At 34.8% G+C, this 15525-nt stretch overlaps 1 protein-coding gene across 3 annotated transcripts; it reads left to right on the forward strand.

Moving 5' to 3' along the window:
* LOC107606081 (G-type lectin S-receptor-like serine/threonine-protein kinase At5g35370) lies at positions 11309 to 14497 on the forward strand. Of its 3 annotated transcripts, none has more exons than XM_021106393.1 (3): positions 11309 to 11984; positions 12072 to 14211; positions 14368 to 14497. In XM_021106393.1, the coding sequence occupies exons 1-2, from the start codon at positions 11389 to 11391 to the stop codon at positions 14203 to 14205; spliced, it is 2730 nt and encodes a 909-aa protein (XP_020962052.1). In that variant the 5' UTR covers positions 11309 to 11388; the 3' UTR covers positions 14206 to 14211; positions 14368 to 14497. The 3 variants fall into 3 exon arrangements, with proteins under 3 accessions (XP_020962052.1, XP_020962051.1, XP_016163531.1); XM_016308045.2 differs by having other exon boundaries at positions 11310 to 11984; positions 12072 to 13737; positions 13771 to 14497; XM_021106392.1 differs by having other exon boundaries at positions 12072 to 14497.

Here is a 15525-nt window from a genome sequence, read left to right on the forward strand (position 1 = left end):
GTAAGGAGATGCACGCCCCTACACTAGAAGGGTCAACTTTGATCAAAGGTTGGACCAAGTCCTCATGGACATATGTGTGGAAGGAGCTCAATGGAAGATTGACTCAAAAGGCAAACCGGTTCAGCTTAGAAGACTGGACCTTAAGCCTGTGGCTAGAGGATGGTTGGAGTTCATCCAACGCTCCATCATCCCCACTAGCAACCGATCTGAAGTTACTGTGGATCGGGCCATCATGATTCATAGCATCATGATTGGTGAGGAAGTAGAAGTTCATGAAGTCATCTCCCTTGAACTCTACAAAATAGCCGAAAAGTCCTCCCCCATGGCAAGGCTAGCTTTTCCTCATCTTATTTGCCATCTATGTTACTCAGTTGAAGCTTTCATAGAAGGAGACATTCCCATTGAGGAAGAAAAGCCCATCACTAAGAAAAGGATGGAGCAATCAAGAGAGCCCATTCATGGATCTCAAGAGACGCTGAAGCTCATCACCATGAAATCCCGGAGATGCCTCAAATGCATCTTCCTCCACAAAACTATTGGGAGCAAATCAACACCTCCCTAGGAGAATTAAGTTCCAACATGGGACAATTAAGGGTGGAACATCAAGAGCACTCCATCATACTCCATGAAATTAAAGAAGATCAAAAAGCTATGAGGGAGGAGCAACAAAGACAAGGAAGAGACATAGAAGAGCTCAAGGACATCATTGGTTCCTCAAGAAGGAAACGCCAGCATCACTAAGGTGGACTCATTCCTTGTTCTTAAATTCTTTGTTTTTCGTTTTTTTTTATGTTAAGTGCTTATCCATGTTTGTGTCTTATTACATGATCATTAGTATTTAGTAACTTTGTCTTAAAGTTATGAATGTCCTATGAATCCATCACCTCTCTTAAATGGAAAATGTTTTAATTCAAAAGAACAAGAAGTACATGAGTTTCGAATTTATCCTTGAACTTAGTTTAATTATATTAATGTGGTGACAATGCTTCTTATTTTCTGAATGAATGCTTGAACAGTGCATATGTCTTTTGAAGTTGTTGTTTAAGAATGTTAAATATGTTGGCTCTTGAAAGAATGATGACAAAGAGACATGTTATTTGATAATCTGAAAAATCATAAAAATGATTCTTGAAGCAAGAAAAAGCAGCAAAGAACAAAGCTTGCAGAAAAAAAATGGCGAAAAAAAAATAGAAAAAAAAAAGAGAAAAAGCAAGCAGAAAAAGCCAAAGCTCTTAAAACTAAGAGGCAAGAGCAAAAAGTCAATAACCCTTAAAACCAAAAGGCAAGGGTAAATAAAAAGGATCCCAAGGCTTTGAGCATCAATATAATAGTCCATACTTTGTTTGAGATTAGACGACGCAAAAGGGCGTTGAACGTCAGTTATACGCTGCAGTCTGGAGTTAAACGCCAGAAACACGTCACGAACCAGAGTTGAACGCCAGAAACACGTCACAACCTGGCGTTCAACTCCAAAAGAAGCCTCTACACGTGGAAAGCTAAAGCTCAGCCCAAGCACACACCAAGTAGGCCCCGGAAGTGGATTTATGCATCAATTACTTACTTCTGTAAACCCTAGTAACTAGTTTAGTATAAATAGGACTTTTTACTATTGTATTAGACATCCTGGATTGTATTTTTGATCCTGTGATCACGTTTTGGGGGCTGGCCTCTCGGCCATGCCTGAACCTTTCACTTATGTATTTTTAACGGTAGAGTTTCTACACTCCATAGATTAAGGTGTGGAGCTCTGCTGTTCCTCATGAATTAATGCAAAGTACTACTGTTTTTCTATTCAATTCAACTTATTCCGCTTCTAAGATATTCATTCGCACTTCGACATGAATGTGATGAACGTGACAATCATCATCATTCTCCCACGAACACGTGCCTGACAACCACTTCCGTTCCACCCTAGATTGGATGATTATCTCTTGGATCTCTTAATCAGAATCTTCGTGGTATAAGCTAGATTAATGGCGGCATTCATGAGAATCCGGAAAGTCTAAACCTTGTCTGTGGTATTCCGAGTAGGATTCTGGGATTGAATGACTTTGACGAACTTCAAACTCGCGAGTGCTGGGCGTAGTGACAGACGCAAAAGGAGGGTGAATCCTATTCCAGTATGATCGAGAACCTCAGATGATTAGCCGTGTCGTGACAGAGCATTTGGACCATTTTCACAAGAGGATGGGATGCAGCCATTGACCACGGTGATGCCTCCAGATAATTAGCCATGCAGTGACAGCGCATCGGACCATTTTCACAGAGAGGGTGAAAAGTAGCCATTGACAATGGTGATGTCCTTACATAAAGCCAGCCATGGAAAGGAGTAGGACTGATTGGATGAAGACAGCAGGAAAGCAGAAGTTCAAAGGGACGAAAGCATCTCTATACGCTTATCTGAAATTCTCACCAATGATATACATAAGTATTTCTATCTTTATTTTCTGTTTATCTATTATTTTATTTTCGAAAACTCCATAGCCATTTGATATCCGCCTGACTGAGATCTACAAGATAACCATAGCTTGCTTCAAGTCGACAATCTCCGTGGGATCGACCCTTACTCACGTAAGGTTTTATTACTTGGACGACCCAGTGCACTTGCTGGTTAGTTGTATCGAAGTTGTGAATGAAAAACAATCTATTAAGACGTGCGTACAAGTTTTTGGCGCCGTTGCCTGAGATCACAATTTCGTGCACTACTGGCTCCTAATTATTGCTGGTTTTGCTGCCTTTGTTTGTTACTGATTGATGCTTCTAATCCTAATCCTAATCCACCAAAGCAAATTTGCAACAAGTTCTTGCGAATTTTGATGATTGATAAATCATGATATTAGAATTTAATATTTAAATATGTTTTTTACTATTTAATTTTTGAGTTTGTATTTTGATAAGATCATATGAATTTGGTTGATGATATTTTATGTAGTGTTTTAAATTTTGAAAATATTTTAAGATTTACATTAGAATATAATTATATTTTAGGATGTTTATTTATAATTTATGACAATTAAGGATTAACATGTCATTAAGGCATAAGCATAACATATGGGTGCATATGATCGAGCAACACAATGCATTAGGATAAATGCACATCATCCAATATCAAAAATTGTCTAGTCATGGTTAAAGAATTTAAATCACATGGTGACCAAATCATACAATTTAAAAGATTTAGAAAGCTTTGAAGGCATTATCATAAGTACTTGGTATGTAAAAATATCAAAGAAGCAAAATTCAATACCAAGGAACAAACTATAACCTCAACAAAGAAATCCAACAATAAATATTAACAACAATGATGCTAAAATAGCATCCTATCAGTAATCAGCAGTAATAAACAGCAAACAAGATTAATAATCCAACACTTACCACCTAGAACAGAAAATTGAACTAACTAACTAACTAACTAATTAAGTAAAGAGATGATGGTGGATCATGAATAGTAGTAGTGAATGATGGTTGAAGGAAGGAAAGAAAAGAAGAGAAGAGAAAAGAAGAAGAGAAATGGAGAGAAGAGAAGAAAAGAAGAGTGTGTGAAACAGGGTAGGGGTCACGCGTATGCGGAAGGTCACGCGCACGCGTGAGTGGCAGAAATGGGATGCGACGCATACGCGTCTGGCACGCGTAGGCGTGAGAAGGGGGAAATATAGAGTGACGTGTACGCGTGGGGAGAAATTGTGCTAGACGCACAGTTTCCACACACCTTTCACACAACTCACTGTCAGGACCGTGCGATGGCACACTCCACGCACAATCCTGACACGGCCATTATTTGGGGGGTCACGCGTACGCATGGGTCAAGCGTACACGTGACAAGCCTTTTTTTTTTTTAAGAAGTATAAAAACAGAACAAAACTATCCCAACCACTATATACATTCTTAAAACCAACCAAAATTTAAATCTAACAAAAATCCTTATCTTTTTTGAAAAATTTTTCAACTACTATATTATGCAATTCAAAACAAGATGCAATTCAAAACAACTAACCTACAAGTTAAAGCATAAATATAACCAAATAAACTAACATCCAAGAGCAATATATACAAGAGTGACCTAAAGAAGGAAGCATCTAACAATGGAAACTCAATTTATCCATCAACTATATACAAAAGAGAAAGTGAAAAGAGTTTACCATAGTGGGGTGTCTCCCACCTAGTACTTTTATTTATTGTCCTTAAGTTGGACTTATGGGAAAGCTCCTTGTCATGGTGGCTTGTGCTTATACTCATCCTTGAACTTCCACCAATGCTTGGATTTCAAGTACGCTCCAACACTCCAATTGATATCCACCAAGCCTTGATGAAGTTCACAACAAGTTAGGAGCTCCCAAAATTGATCCTCATGTGGTAATCCAGGATTCCAAATCTTATTTTCACACCATCTTCAATTTGATCATATCATAATTTCATCCGGGTGGTAGGCAAGCAGAATTCTCCTTTGAACACCAAGACATCCTCCTAGACCCAATCAATTGAGAATTATACCAACCCTTGAACTTCCAACCATAATGAACCTTAATTTACAATTCCAACCACTAATCATCTCTCTTCTACTCTTCAACTCACAAAGCATCCTAAGTTGACTATCCGTTTCTAGCAAACCATGTTCAAGTGGAATAAGAAAGATAAGAGATACAAATTTTACCCACTTGAATGATGTAATGCATGATGGTGACCTAGGGAGAGATGCTTCCAACGGTCTTGACTAGGCAATTTCCACTCTCTTGTGCTCTTCTTTGATTATCTCCACCTATTGACAAGCCTTTCAACTTTCCTCTCTTGATTGACAACTTCTTCCACTTCTTCATTACTCAAAATGTGTCTTGGAGGTTGTGCACATTCCTCCTCAACTTTGCTTTCATGCTCAACGAAAGAAGGTTCAACAAGATCAGGTGACTAGTTAGTGTGGACAAAAACTCATCAATGATTGAGTCCATATATTGATTGACCTCTCCTAATTCTTTAACCGCTCCTTCCGGATCAATTATATCAACTTCCTCCTTTGGTTGCGATTCTTGCTTTAACTCCTCTTCTTCACCTTGAAGCTCCAAGTTCTTCTCCTCACTACGCTCTTTAGTTGATCCTCCACATTCGTCAATAGGAATGCTTTGATCGCATGAGCGTAGGTGGGAGGCTATGCGGTTAACGGCTTCCATCATGGTAGCCACCATGGTTTCCAACCCCTTTTAGCTCCTTTTGATCTTCTTCTTTCTTTTGGAGAAGAGAGTAAAGACCTCTTTGTTCTTGCATGAAAAGTTGGAAAGCTTCATTCACTGAAGGTAATAGTGAGAAGGAGGGTTCATTGTTTGGGAGAAATGATTCATATTTGGAAGATGGTTCATCTTGGTAAGGGCATGGAGATGGTGTATATGGAGGTAGTGGTTCTTGGGAGTATTGATGTTGGAATTGGGGTGGTTCTATGTATGGTTCATATGGCTCATGTGATTGTTGGTATGGTGGATATGGGTTAGGATCATATGGAGGTGAATAGTGGTATGGGGCTTGTGAGTATAGTGGTTGAAAGTTATGTTGAGGAGAGGGGTTATAGGTATATGGTGGTTGTGGTTGACAACCACAATAAGGTTCACCACATCCATTAAATTGGTATGCATTAGGAGTTGGATTATACCCATAAGAAACCGAAGGAGATTGTTTCCAAGAAGAGTATCCATATGCTTGAGGCTCCTCCCACCTTTGATTTCCAATTCATTGATGCAAACCCTCATTGAAGCTTTCATTTTCTACAACATAGTTTGAACCAAACTCATAGCCAAAAGGGTGAGAAAATTCATAGTAGAAAAGGAAAAACAAAAACAAAAGCTAATAAGAAATAAAGAAAACGACTCCTAAAACTAGCAAGAACTAACAAAGAAACAAAAAGCAAACATATTCACATATGAATAATAACCAAGAACAAGCACACATTGCAATTATTCGGCAACGGCGCCAAAAACTTGATGTGAGGATTTATGCCGGTCTAGAATTTTCACAAAATAATTCCGTTGAAGTATAGATCCAAACCGACAAACAACCTCAATCAAAGTTTAATTTTTTTGTCACAAGTGCAAACCAATAAAAATACCGAGAGTATTAGATCTCGGGTCATCTCTCAAAGGAATTACAGTGAGGTATGCGTGTTATCGGGTATGAGGTTCAAGGGGGCGGTTTGCATATAAGAAGACAAGAATATAAATGACAAGAAAATAAATCAAACAACTAAAGATAACAAACAATAAAGAAGAATTCATGGCAAGGATTGAGAATCAAGGTTTTCTTTCCTAGTCATTAATAATAATGCAATAATTAACAAGAGTTAAGCTTATTATGTTATCTTCACATTAGAAGAAAGTCAAATAAGTAATGTCAATGGAAACAAGATTAACTAACAACCCTAGATCACCAATATAAATTAGGTATTAATGACTCAAGATTACCTAATTTCTCTTTCCAAGCCAAGAATGCACAAAATCTATTCTAAAACTAAGCCAGGCATTTTATCGAACACTTGGTGTGCATAAAAGGGAAAACATATGAAATTGCATGAATAATAAAATCTACTACTACCAAATACAAGAAAATAACAACAATAACTCAAATAAACAATAAGAAACATAAAAAGACATCAATTGCATTAAAGGAAATAAAAATCAACAAGAGTGTTCATAAAACTAAAGATGACATAAATGAGAAATTAACAAGAGAAACTAAGAGAATTAAGGCAGTAGAGCATAAAAATATAAATAAAACTATACTAAAACAAGAATTGAAATCTAAAATTAAAGAGAAAAGTAAACTAAGAACCCTAATTCTAGAGAGAAGAGGGAGCTTCTCTCTCTAGAAAACTATCCTAAGACATGTTTCTACACTAATCTAATTGCTCTCCCCTTGTTTCCTCTTGAATTCTACATCAAATAGTTTCAGAAATGAGTTGGTTTTAGGCCTGGATGAGCTCAGAAATCGTCCCCAATGTGTTCTTTTAATGAGGTCACGTGACAAGTGTTACGCGTACGCGTGGGTGACATGTGCGCATCGATTGGCAAAATTTCTTGGTCACACGTGCGCGTTGCTATGATTTTCACAAATCCTTATTTTTTTTCATGAATTCTCCACTTTGCATGCTTTTTCTGCACTTCTTCATCCAATCCTTGCCTTATAAACCTAGAATCACTCAACAAACATATCAAGGCATCGAATGGTTAAAGTGAATTAAATTTAGTAATTTTAAGGCATAAAAAGTATGTTTTCACTTTTAAGTACAATTTAGGAGAAATTCACAAAACCATGCTATTTCATTGAATAAATGTGAGAAAAATTGATAAAATCCACTAAATTTAACACAAGATAAACCACAAAATTGGAGTTTATCACCTGGTTGATAGGAAAGAATTGTGAGATATAGTGGAGGAATTCATTCTATGTAGATTGTAGAGATGATCCTCCAAATCCTGTCCTTGAATTACTGCAAGGGCCTATTATTGCCAAGTGCGATAATTCCTTTCTCCTAATTTGTTATTGATGGGGTTGAAGGGACGAGAATTGAACAATTATGGAGGAAGAGAAAAGTTGAGTGTAGAATTTTGAGGATTATGGTTATTGTGTTGATGTTGTGCATTTATTGGAGTGGAATTTGGTGTGTCTGAATTTTCGAGAGAGGCATCCATGGATCAATTACAACCGAACTCGTGATACCATGAAGAGAGAATGAAAAGTGAGTTGCTTTAAAGAACAAGGAATGAGAAAATATGAACAGCAATAGCAAAGATATACACTACAAACTGAGATTAAAGAATTGATGATGAAAATGAAGATAGAAACTGTATTATTTTATTGAATGAATGTGTAATTACANNNNAACAAAAGCTTAATTACCTAACTACCATTCTTGTTTTCTTGTTGACTTTTCTCACTTTCTTGATAGCCAAGCTTTGACTCCTTTTCTATTTGTACTCTTAATACAAAGTATTCTTTCACTGTCGAAGAGTGATCCGAATCAACCAACTGAAATATTTTTCAAATTCCTTACTTTTTATGATACTTGATGTGATCTGACTTTAACACTATATATTCAACTCCATGATAGATGCTATAAGTCTTGACACTAAACACAACTTTTCCTATACTCTAAATTGTTGTCTAACTTGGAATTTAATTGGAGCTGATGTATCATGCGAATCTCTACCTCCAAATCCAGATTCTATGTCTGAAAATTTCTATTGTTCCATGGCCTCCAAGTTTAAAGTCAAAAAGTACAACGGATATTGCTGCATTCCAGAACTCGAGGAGCCACCCTAGCCAACAAGAATACAACTCCCTGAATCCTCATTGCTATCCTCAGTTATCATAGCAGGCTCTATATCCTCATCATCCCGCAATTGCATCTTTCATGGGATCGGTTGTCTACCCCCCCAATTGAAGCTCGTATCATTCCAGGAAAAGTTGGCATCACAATCGCAAGCTCACTAAAAGAAATTATCACTAATTTTGTCATGATTAACGTAGTTTAAACCAACTACAAAGGACAAAAATGTCACCAACACTGCTTTTGGTACAACTACAACCATAGATGTAGAAGCAACTATAAGCATTGAGTTAGAGGTTTCTGGTAGTGTTACAAATTGAGAATTTTGATTTGATCTTCTTGAACTAGTGACCGCATCTCCAAACTTGGCCAACAATTCATGGGTTCTTACTTCGAAAAACTGACAACGACAATGAAACAAAACTTGTAAAATTTTCTATCACAAAAGAGTCGTACTTCACAAAATCTCACACAAATAAATAGAAATTATATAAAATAATTTCTCCGCATGATTGATGTTATTGACTCCCAGTTTTTGTATTATAATACTTTGTAGTTCAGCAAAACTAGTGAACTGCCTGATAAAGGCACTTATTAGATATTTATCAATAAATTTTATTCTCTTTTGTAATTTTTTTTAGTCGTCCTTCTATAGTATACAATAACTAAAATATTATCATCATTAGTCATTGTGAATGCCATTCTAAACAAAAACAAACGTTCAGGATCTACCATTTACTAAATAGAATTACCATATTTCATAATATGTTAAGCAATAAATCGATTTGATTTAATTTAATTTATCATATACTTTTTTTTTTTGTGTAAATCGAATTGGCCTGTTTTTTACTTGTCATGGGGCAAAATTTAGATTCCTAAAAATGAAGCATACTCTCCCTTATATTAGGATATCGAATAAACTTAATTTAATTTACATAAATATAAATACAAGCTTTTGTGCATAAATCGAATATGTTTTATTTGATTTATGTGTATATTTTTAAATCAAATTTATCTTATTCAATTTATATAGATTTAATTAAGACAAACAAAATTGTATGTCTGCATCATTTTAGTCTTCAATTATTTTATTAAAATAAATTCTCTTTTTAAAAAGATACCAGAATAATTATCTAAAAATTTATTTGATCTTATATATGATGCTGAGTTGACTCCATTGGATTAGTTGATGGGTGACTTTTGGCGGTGCTCAAAATATATGTGGTCATCCATTCAAAGATTGCAGCTTATAATTAGAGGTTTGAAAAGTTCAAACAAAAAACCATGAATGGGGTCACAAAGATGACTTGTCAAGAAATAATTGGTATAGTAAGAAAGTTATTCACTCTTAAGCTACATGATTTTGTTATACACAATTTTTTTTTATTATTTCGTGTTTGGTAATAACGATTTAAGGAAGTAAGAAGGAAATATATATATATATAGTGGTAGATCACAAAATTTTCATTCCTCTATCTTTATCTCCTAATAATCAACAAAAAAAAATACTATTTACATATTAAAATAATCACTAAAATTAACGGCTATATATTTGTAATTTTCCTTAACTACATATTTGAAGACGTATTTTCATGTGCATTTTCTTCTTATATAATAATAATAATAAATTTACTTAAATCATTGTATGAAAAGAAACGAGATGAGGTGTGGAAGAAGTACGCATGGTGCACAGGTACAATTATTTGGTAATAAACAAACTTAACTATTCTTGTCATGCTGGCACATAAGTCGTCACAAGTGTGCAATATTTTATTAGAGAATTATTGTGGGCACAGCCAGACATACATGTTAAATGTCTAAAATGATGTAATGCATGTAAGATATGGCAAAGATAACGGCACCTAGTAATAAGTTTGAACCATGTAACAAACAACCCAAACTTGCATAAATAAGACTTTTCAACTAAAACATATATCAATTAAAGAAGTTTTATATAAAATATATAAAATAAATTTTTTATTAACAATAATTTAAATAAATGTATTAAATATCCGTTAGCTACACTTATTTTATTTCGTTCCGTCCTATCTTATGTCATTGACCATACAATTAATTAATAACAATCCTGTTAGATAATTAATAAGAAGTCTAGTCAATAATAAATTAATAAGTATTTTTGAATTATAATTCATACTAATTAATTATTATTAATTAATAATAATTTAAAATTTTTTTAAATATAAGATTAATGAGTATTAATTATAATTATTTAAAATTGATTCGTCAGGAGTTATTTATTTATATTTTTTAATTAATAAATAATGCCCACTTTCATCATCATTGAGAATTTGAGGGACAAGTTGTTAGAGAGCGCAAAAGGCTGGGAAGCAGTTTCATTTGTCAACGCATATATGGTTAAGAAATAATTATTAAGTATCCACAAAATATCATTATGTTATTGAAAAATAGTTATATATTTAAATTGGTGTTTTAATTAATCATTAAAATATACATTTTAAATTTGTTTATATTTTTCATCTTAAAATTCAATAAATATTCCATTAAACTTTATAGATTATACAAATACTACGATAATTTTTAAATGATCTCTTACTATGATTTCTATAAAAAAAAATAGGTCTAATTTTCATCAACTCATATTTCCACGACTTCCATCCAATTGATATAAGGTGAAAACTCACGTGCAGTCGACTTCACATGAGTTGAGAGTTGTTAGATGGTTTGACTGATTTGACTAAATTTTCATGTAAGATGTAACGGTTCTCAACTATCAACTTCACGTGAAGTCGACTGCATTTGAGTTTTCATGATGATATAAACATCAAAAAAATTTTTTCCATACAATTGATATAAACATAAAATACTAACAAAAATATCAAGTAATATTGATAGACCAATGAGTTATAATTCAAATGACATAATCTTCCCATATTTAATTAAGATACTCAATTAAGAGGTTGCGGATTCGAGTTTTCTATTTTTGGTAAAAAAAATATATTGATAGACCAATTCCACATTTTTCCAAAAGTCTAAAATAAACCAAAAGCATGTCCTAATTATTCTCCTCTGTTTTCATCATTGTTTCACCAAATCATTACAACATGAAACCTTCCATAATATTTTCCTCTCTTCTAATCATCTTCCTCATCTTCACTGCCACTGCCACCATCTCAGGCTACACCTTCAAGGCAATCACTCCAAATTTCAGTGCCACATACCTCGAATTCATTGATGACTCTGGAACCTTCTTAATATCTCCAAACGGAACATTCAAGGCTGCAATATTCAACCCGGGTTCCCAGCAAACCAGCTTCTATCTCTGCATAATCCATGTTGCATCAAGAACCATCACTTGGTCCGCCAACCGCGGCCGCGCCGTCTCGAGCTCCGGCCAAATGAATCTAACTGTTAAAGGGATAACAATTTCTGATGAAAGTGGAAGGAATAATCCTGTATGGTCAACTCCACCATTGAGATCACAAGTTGGTAGGCTTGTCCTCACTGACATGGGTAACCTCCTACTCCTTGATCCTTCCAATGTTTCTCTTTGGGAAAGTTTTCGCTATCCAACCGACACAATTATCATCGGCCAGAGCTTACCTGTTGGATCATCTTTGTCAAGTTCTTCATCAGATTCAGACTTGTCCATTGGAAGCTACAACCTCACAATCACTTCCTCTGATGCAATCCTCCAATGGTATCAACTTATCAATAAACTTTCTTACATTTTTTTGGATAACCATTCACACTGTAATTATATGACATAAATATATTTGTAACATAGGCTTGGACAGACATATTGGAAACTTTCAATGGACACAAAGGCGTATAGGAATTCATTAAGCATGGTGGAGTACATGGCTGTGAACAGAACAGGTTTCTACCTATTTGGAAGTAATGGAACGGTTGCTGTGTTTCTGGTAGGGTTACCGGAGTCGAATTTTCGAGTAGCTACATTGGATAACTCTGGCCATTTTGTGATCAAAAGTTTTTCTTCCGGAACCGGTTGGAAGCAGGAATTTCAAGGGCCAGATGATGGTTGTGGAACTCCCTTAGTTTGTGGCAGAGTTGGTTTATGCAATGATGATGATACCTCTTCTTCTTCTTCTTCTTCTTCATCATCATCATTACCTGTTTGTTCTTGTCCCCAGAATTTTCATGTAGGTTCAGGTAATTCTGGTGGTTGTGTTCCAAGCAACGGTTCTTATTCCTTTCCATATTCTTGTGATGGTTCTAATAATGATAGTTACCACAACAACAACCAATCAAATTCTTCTTCTTCAGTTGTTTCATTCTTGAATCTTGGAAATGGTTTGGACTACTTTCACAATATCTACACCGATCCTGTTATGGACAGTGTGGATTTATCGTTATGTCAGGATCAATGTTCCAAGAATTGTTCATGCTTGGGAGTCTTCTATAGAAACTCATCCGGTTCATGCTATGTGATTGAAAACGAGTTGGGGTCAATTTTGTCAAGTAACGATGGAGCCAATCAAGACATGTTTGGCTTCATCAAGGTCTCTATAGGATCCACAACCACCAATGATGATACGAGAGATGTTGAAGATGGCGGAGGAGGCTTTCCGGTGGTGGCCGCAGTGTTGTTGCCGATCACAGGCTTCGCTCTCTTGATGGCCTTTCTTTTCTTCTTGTGGAGAAGATCTATTAAAATTTCCAAAAGAAAACAAGATTTGGAACTCGGAAAACCCAACAATAATTATTCTCATTCTTCCGGGGACCTTGATGCCTTCTACATCCCGGGTTTGCCTCGAAGATTCGACTACGACGAACTCAAAAAGGCCACCGATGATTTCAAGACTCTGATCGGCTCCGGTGGTTTTGGTACGGTGTACAAAGGAGTTCTCTCCGACAATGCCGTCGTGGCGGTCAAGAAAATAGTCAACATAGGAGTTCAAGGGAAGAAAGACTTTTGCACAGAAATTGCTGTCATTGGAAACATCCATCATGTCAATCTTGTGAAATTAAAAGGCTTTTGTGTCCAAGGAAGGCATCGGTTTTTGGTGTATGAGTACATGAATCTTGGTTCCCTCGACCGAACGTTGTTCGGTGGAGGGCCACCATTGGAATGGCAAGAGAGATATGACGTGGCATTGGGGACGGCGCGTGGTCTTGCCTATCTTCATGGTGGGTGTGAGCATAAAATTATTCACTGCGATATCAAACCTGAAAATATTCTTTTGCATAATCATTTTCAAGTTAAGATATCGGATTTTGGATTATCAAAACTTCTTAGTCCCGAACAATCTGGATTGTTCACAACAATGCGAGGTACCCGTGGATACCTCGCTCCAGAATGGCTCACAAATTCTGCTATCACAGAAAAAACTGATGTGTATAGTTATGGTATGGTTCTTCTCGAACTTATAAGCGGAAGGAAAAATTGTTATTTTAAATCAAGAAGTCATAGTATAGACGAGGATAGTAATAGTGGCGGCCGAGGAGGAGGAGGTGGTCATAACTCTTCGTCATCTTCGACGTCAGGATTGCTTTATTTTCCTTTGTTGGCATTGGAGAAGCATGAAGAAGGGAACTACATGGATCTTGCTGATCCGAGACTAGAAGGGCGCGTGACGAACGAGGAGGTGGAGAAGCTTGTGCGGATTGCGTTGTGCTGTGTCCATGAAGAACCGGCGTTGAGGCCGAACATGGCGGCGGTTGTTGGGATGTTGGAAGGTGGTATGCCATTGCCGCAACCAAAGATGGAGTCTCTGAACTTTTTAAGGTTTTATGGTCGTAGATTTACGGAGGCTTCAATGATAATTGAGGAGAATAACGATAACGAAGGAGGAAGAAGAGAAGTGAATAATAATTCTTCATCAAGCATGACAAGTGGTGGCTCTCAAGCTGCTTTAGTTTCTTACATATCTTCACAGACTGTCTCAGGGCCAAGATAGGGTTAGTTATATGGTGGAAACTCAGTGCAGTCGATTTGATGTGAAGTTGATAATTGAGAGTCGTTAGATAATTTAATTAATTTGACTAAATTTTCATTTAACGGCTCTCAACTATCAACTTCACCTGAAGTCGAGTACACTGTACTTAAGTTTTTCCAAGTTATATATATGCAACTTGTGTTCGCACCAAAAAATTGAAGAAGAGAGTATGTTGATGTATTTTTAAAGTTGATAATCATCAATTGTATGATAAATGATTATTCTATCTTTATTTCTTCTTCATAACTATTAATTTGTGTGTTCTTACTTCTTAGGATAAATAAGAACAAATAATATTCTAAATTATTCAGTGACAACTCATGTGATAATTAAGTAATAAATTATTGGGAATAAAATATATATTTGTGTCAATAATTGGTAAAAAAATACGAAAACGTGTCCTACTTTAGTATACTACTATAATTTAGTGTTTGAAAAATGTTAGATTAGTAATTATTTATTTATTTATTGTGTGTAAATTTTTAGGACAAATAATTCACCATGTGGTGTTAGAGTTTTTGTGACGGTTTGAAATTTAAGTTTTATTAATTATTTCTAAAAGAAAAAAAAAGTGTATAAAGCAAAATTGAAAAAAAAAATGTTGTGCATACTCACATTTTAACTTCCGAGAGATTTTGGCATGCATGTTTAAAATGTATATATCAATTCTTTGTTATTAGTGAATTCTACTTAATTCTCTCTAAATTAAAAGGTAAATTATCTTTTGCAACATGTCTTATTATTAAATAAAATGAAATGAATTGATAATAATAAAATAAAATAAATTGATTTATCATAGTTAACTTTATTTTGGAAAACTACCCATGGCATACATTTGCGTTCCTTGTTCACCAAGCTTCTATGCAAAACACTCTTGTACTTTCCATTGCTTAGTAGCTCCCACAAACCCCCAAAAATTATATAGTTATGGCCCAACTTTTTTTAAATATATATGATATATCTTCACATGTGATTTTTGTAGTAACTTTTTTAAAAATGACTATGATGATTATGTTTTGGGTATAATAATATAAAAATATCTTTTTAAAAAAAAATCTTTTAAAAAAATATGTAAATTATAATTTTTTAAAAATATTTTTTTATTTTTTTAGTATTTTTATTTTTATTATTAAAATTTTGTTAAATATATTAAAAATTAAATAAATTATTTTTTATTAAAAATTTTTTTTAATAACTTAATAGCACTCAAATAAATACTTAAAGTAAGAAAATATTAAAGGGTGAATTACTTTTTTTTGTCAGATGATGAAAAGTGAATTT

Source organism: Arachis ipaensis, chromosome B07 (genome assembly GCF_000816755.2).
Source record: "Arachis ipaensis cultivar K30076 chromosome B07, Araip1.1, whole genome shotgun sequence".
NCBI lineage: Eukaryota > Viridiplantae > Streptophyta > Magnoliopsida > Fabales > Fabaceae > Arachis > Arachis ipaensis.

What these genes read in the sequence shown, in the direction of transcription:
- LOC107606081 (XM_021106392.1), top strand. Translation starts at nt 11,389, where the DNA reads ATGAAACCTTCCATAATATTTTCCTCTCTTCTAATCATCTTCCTCATC. An exon ending in TCTGATGCAATCCTCCAATG is followed by an intron (nt 11,985 to 12,071) that starts GTATCAACTTAT and finishes TTTGTAACATAG; the next exon opens with GCTTGGACAGACATATTGGA.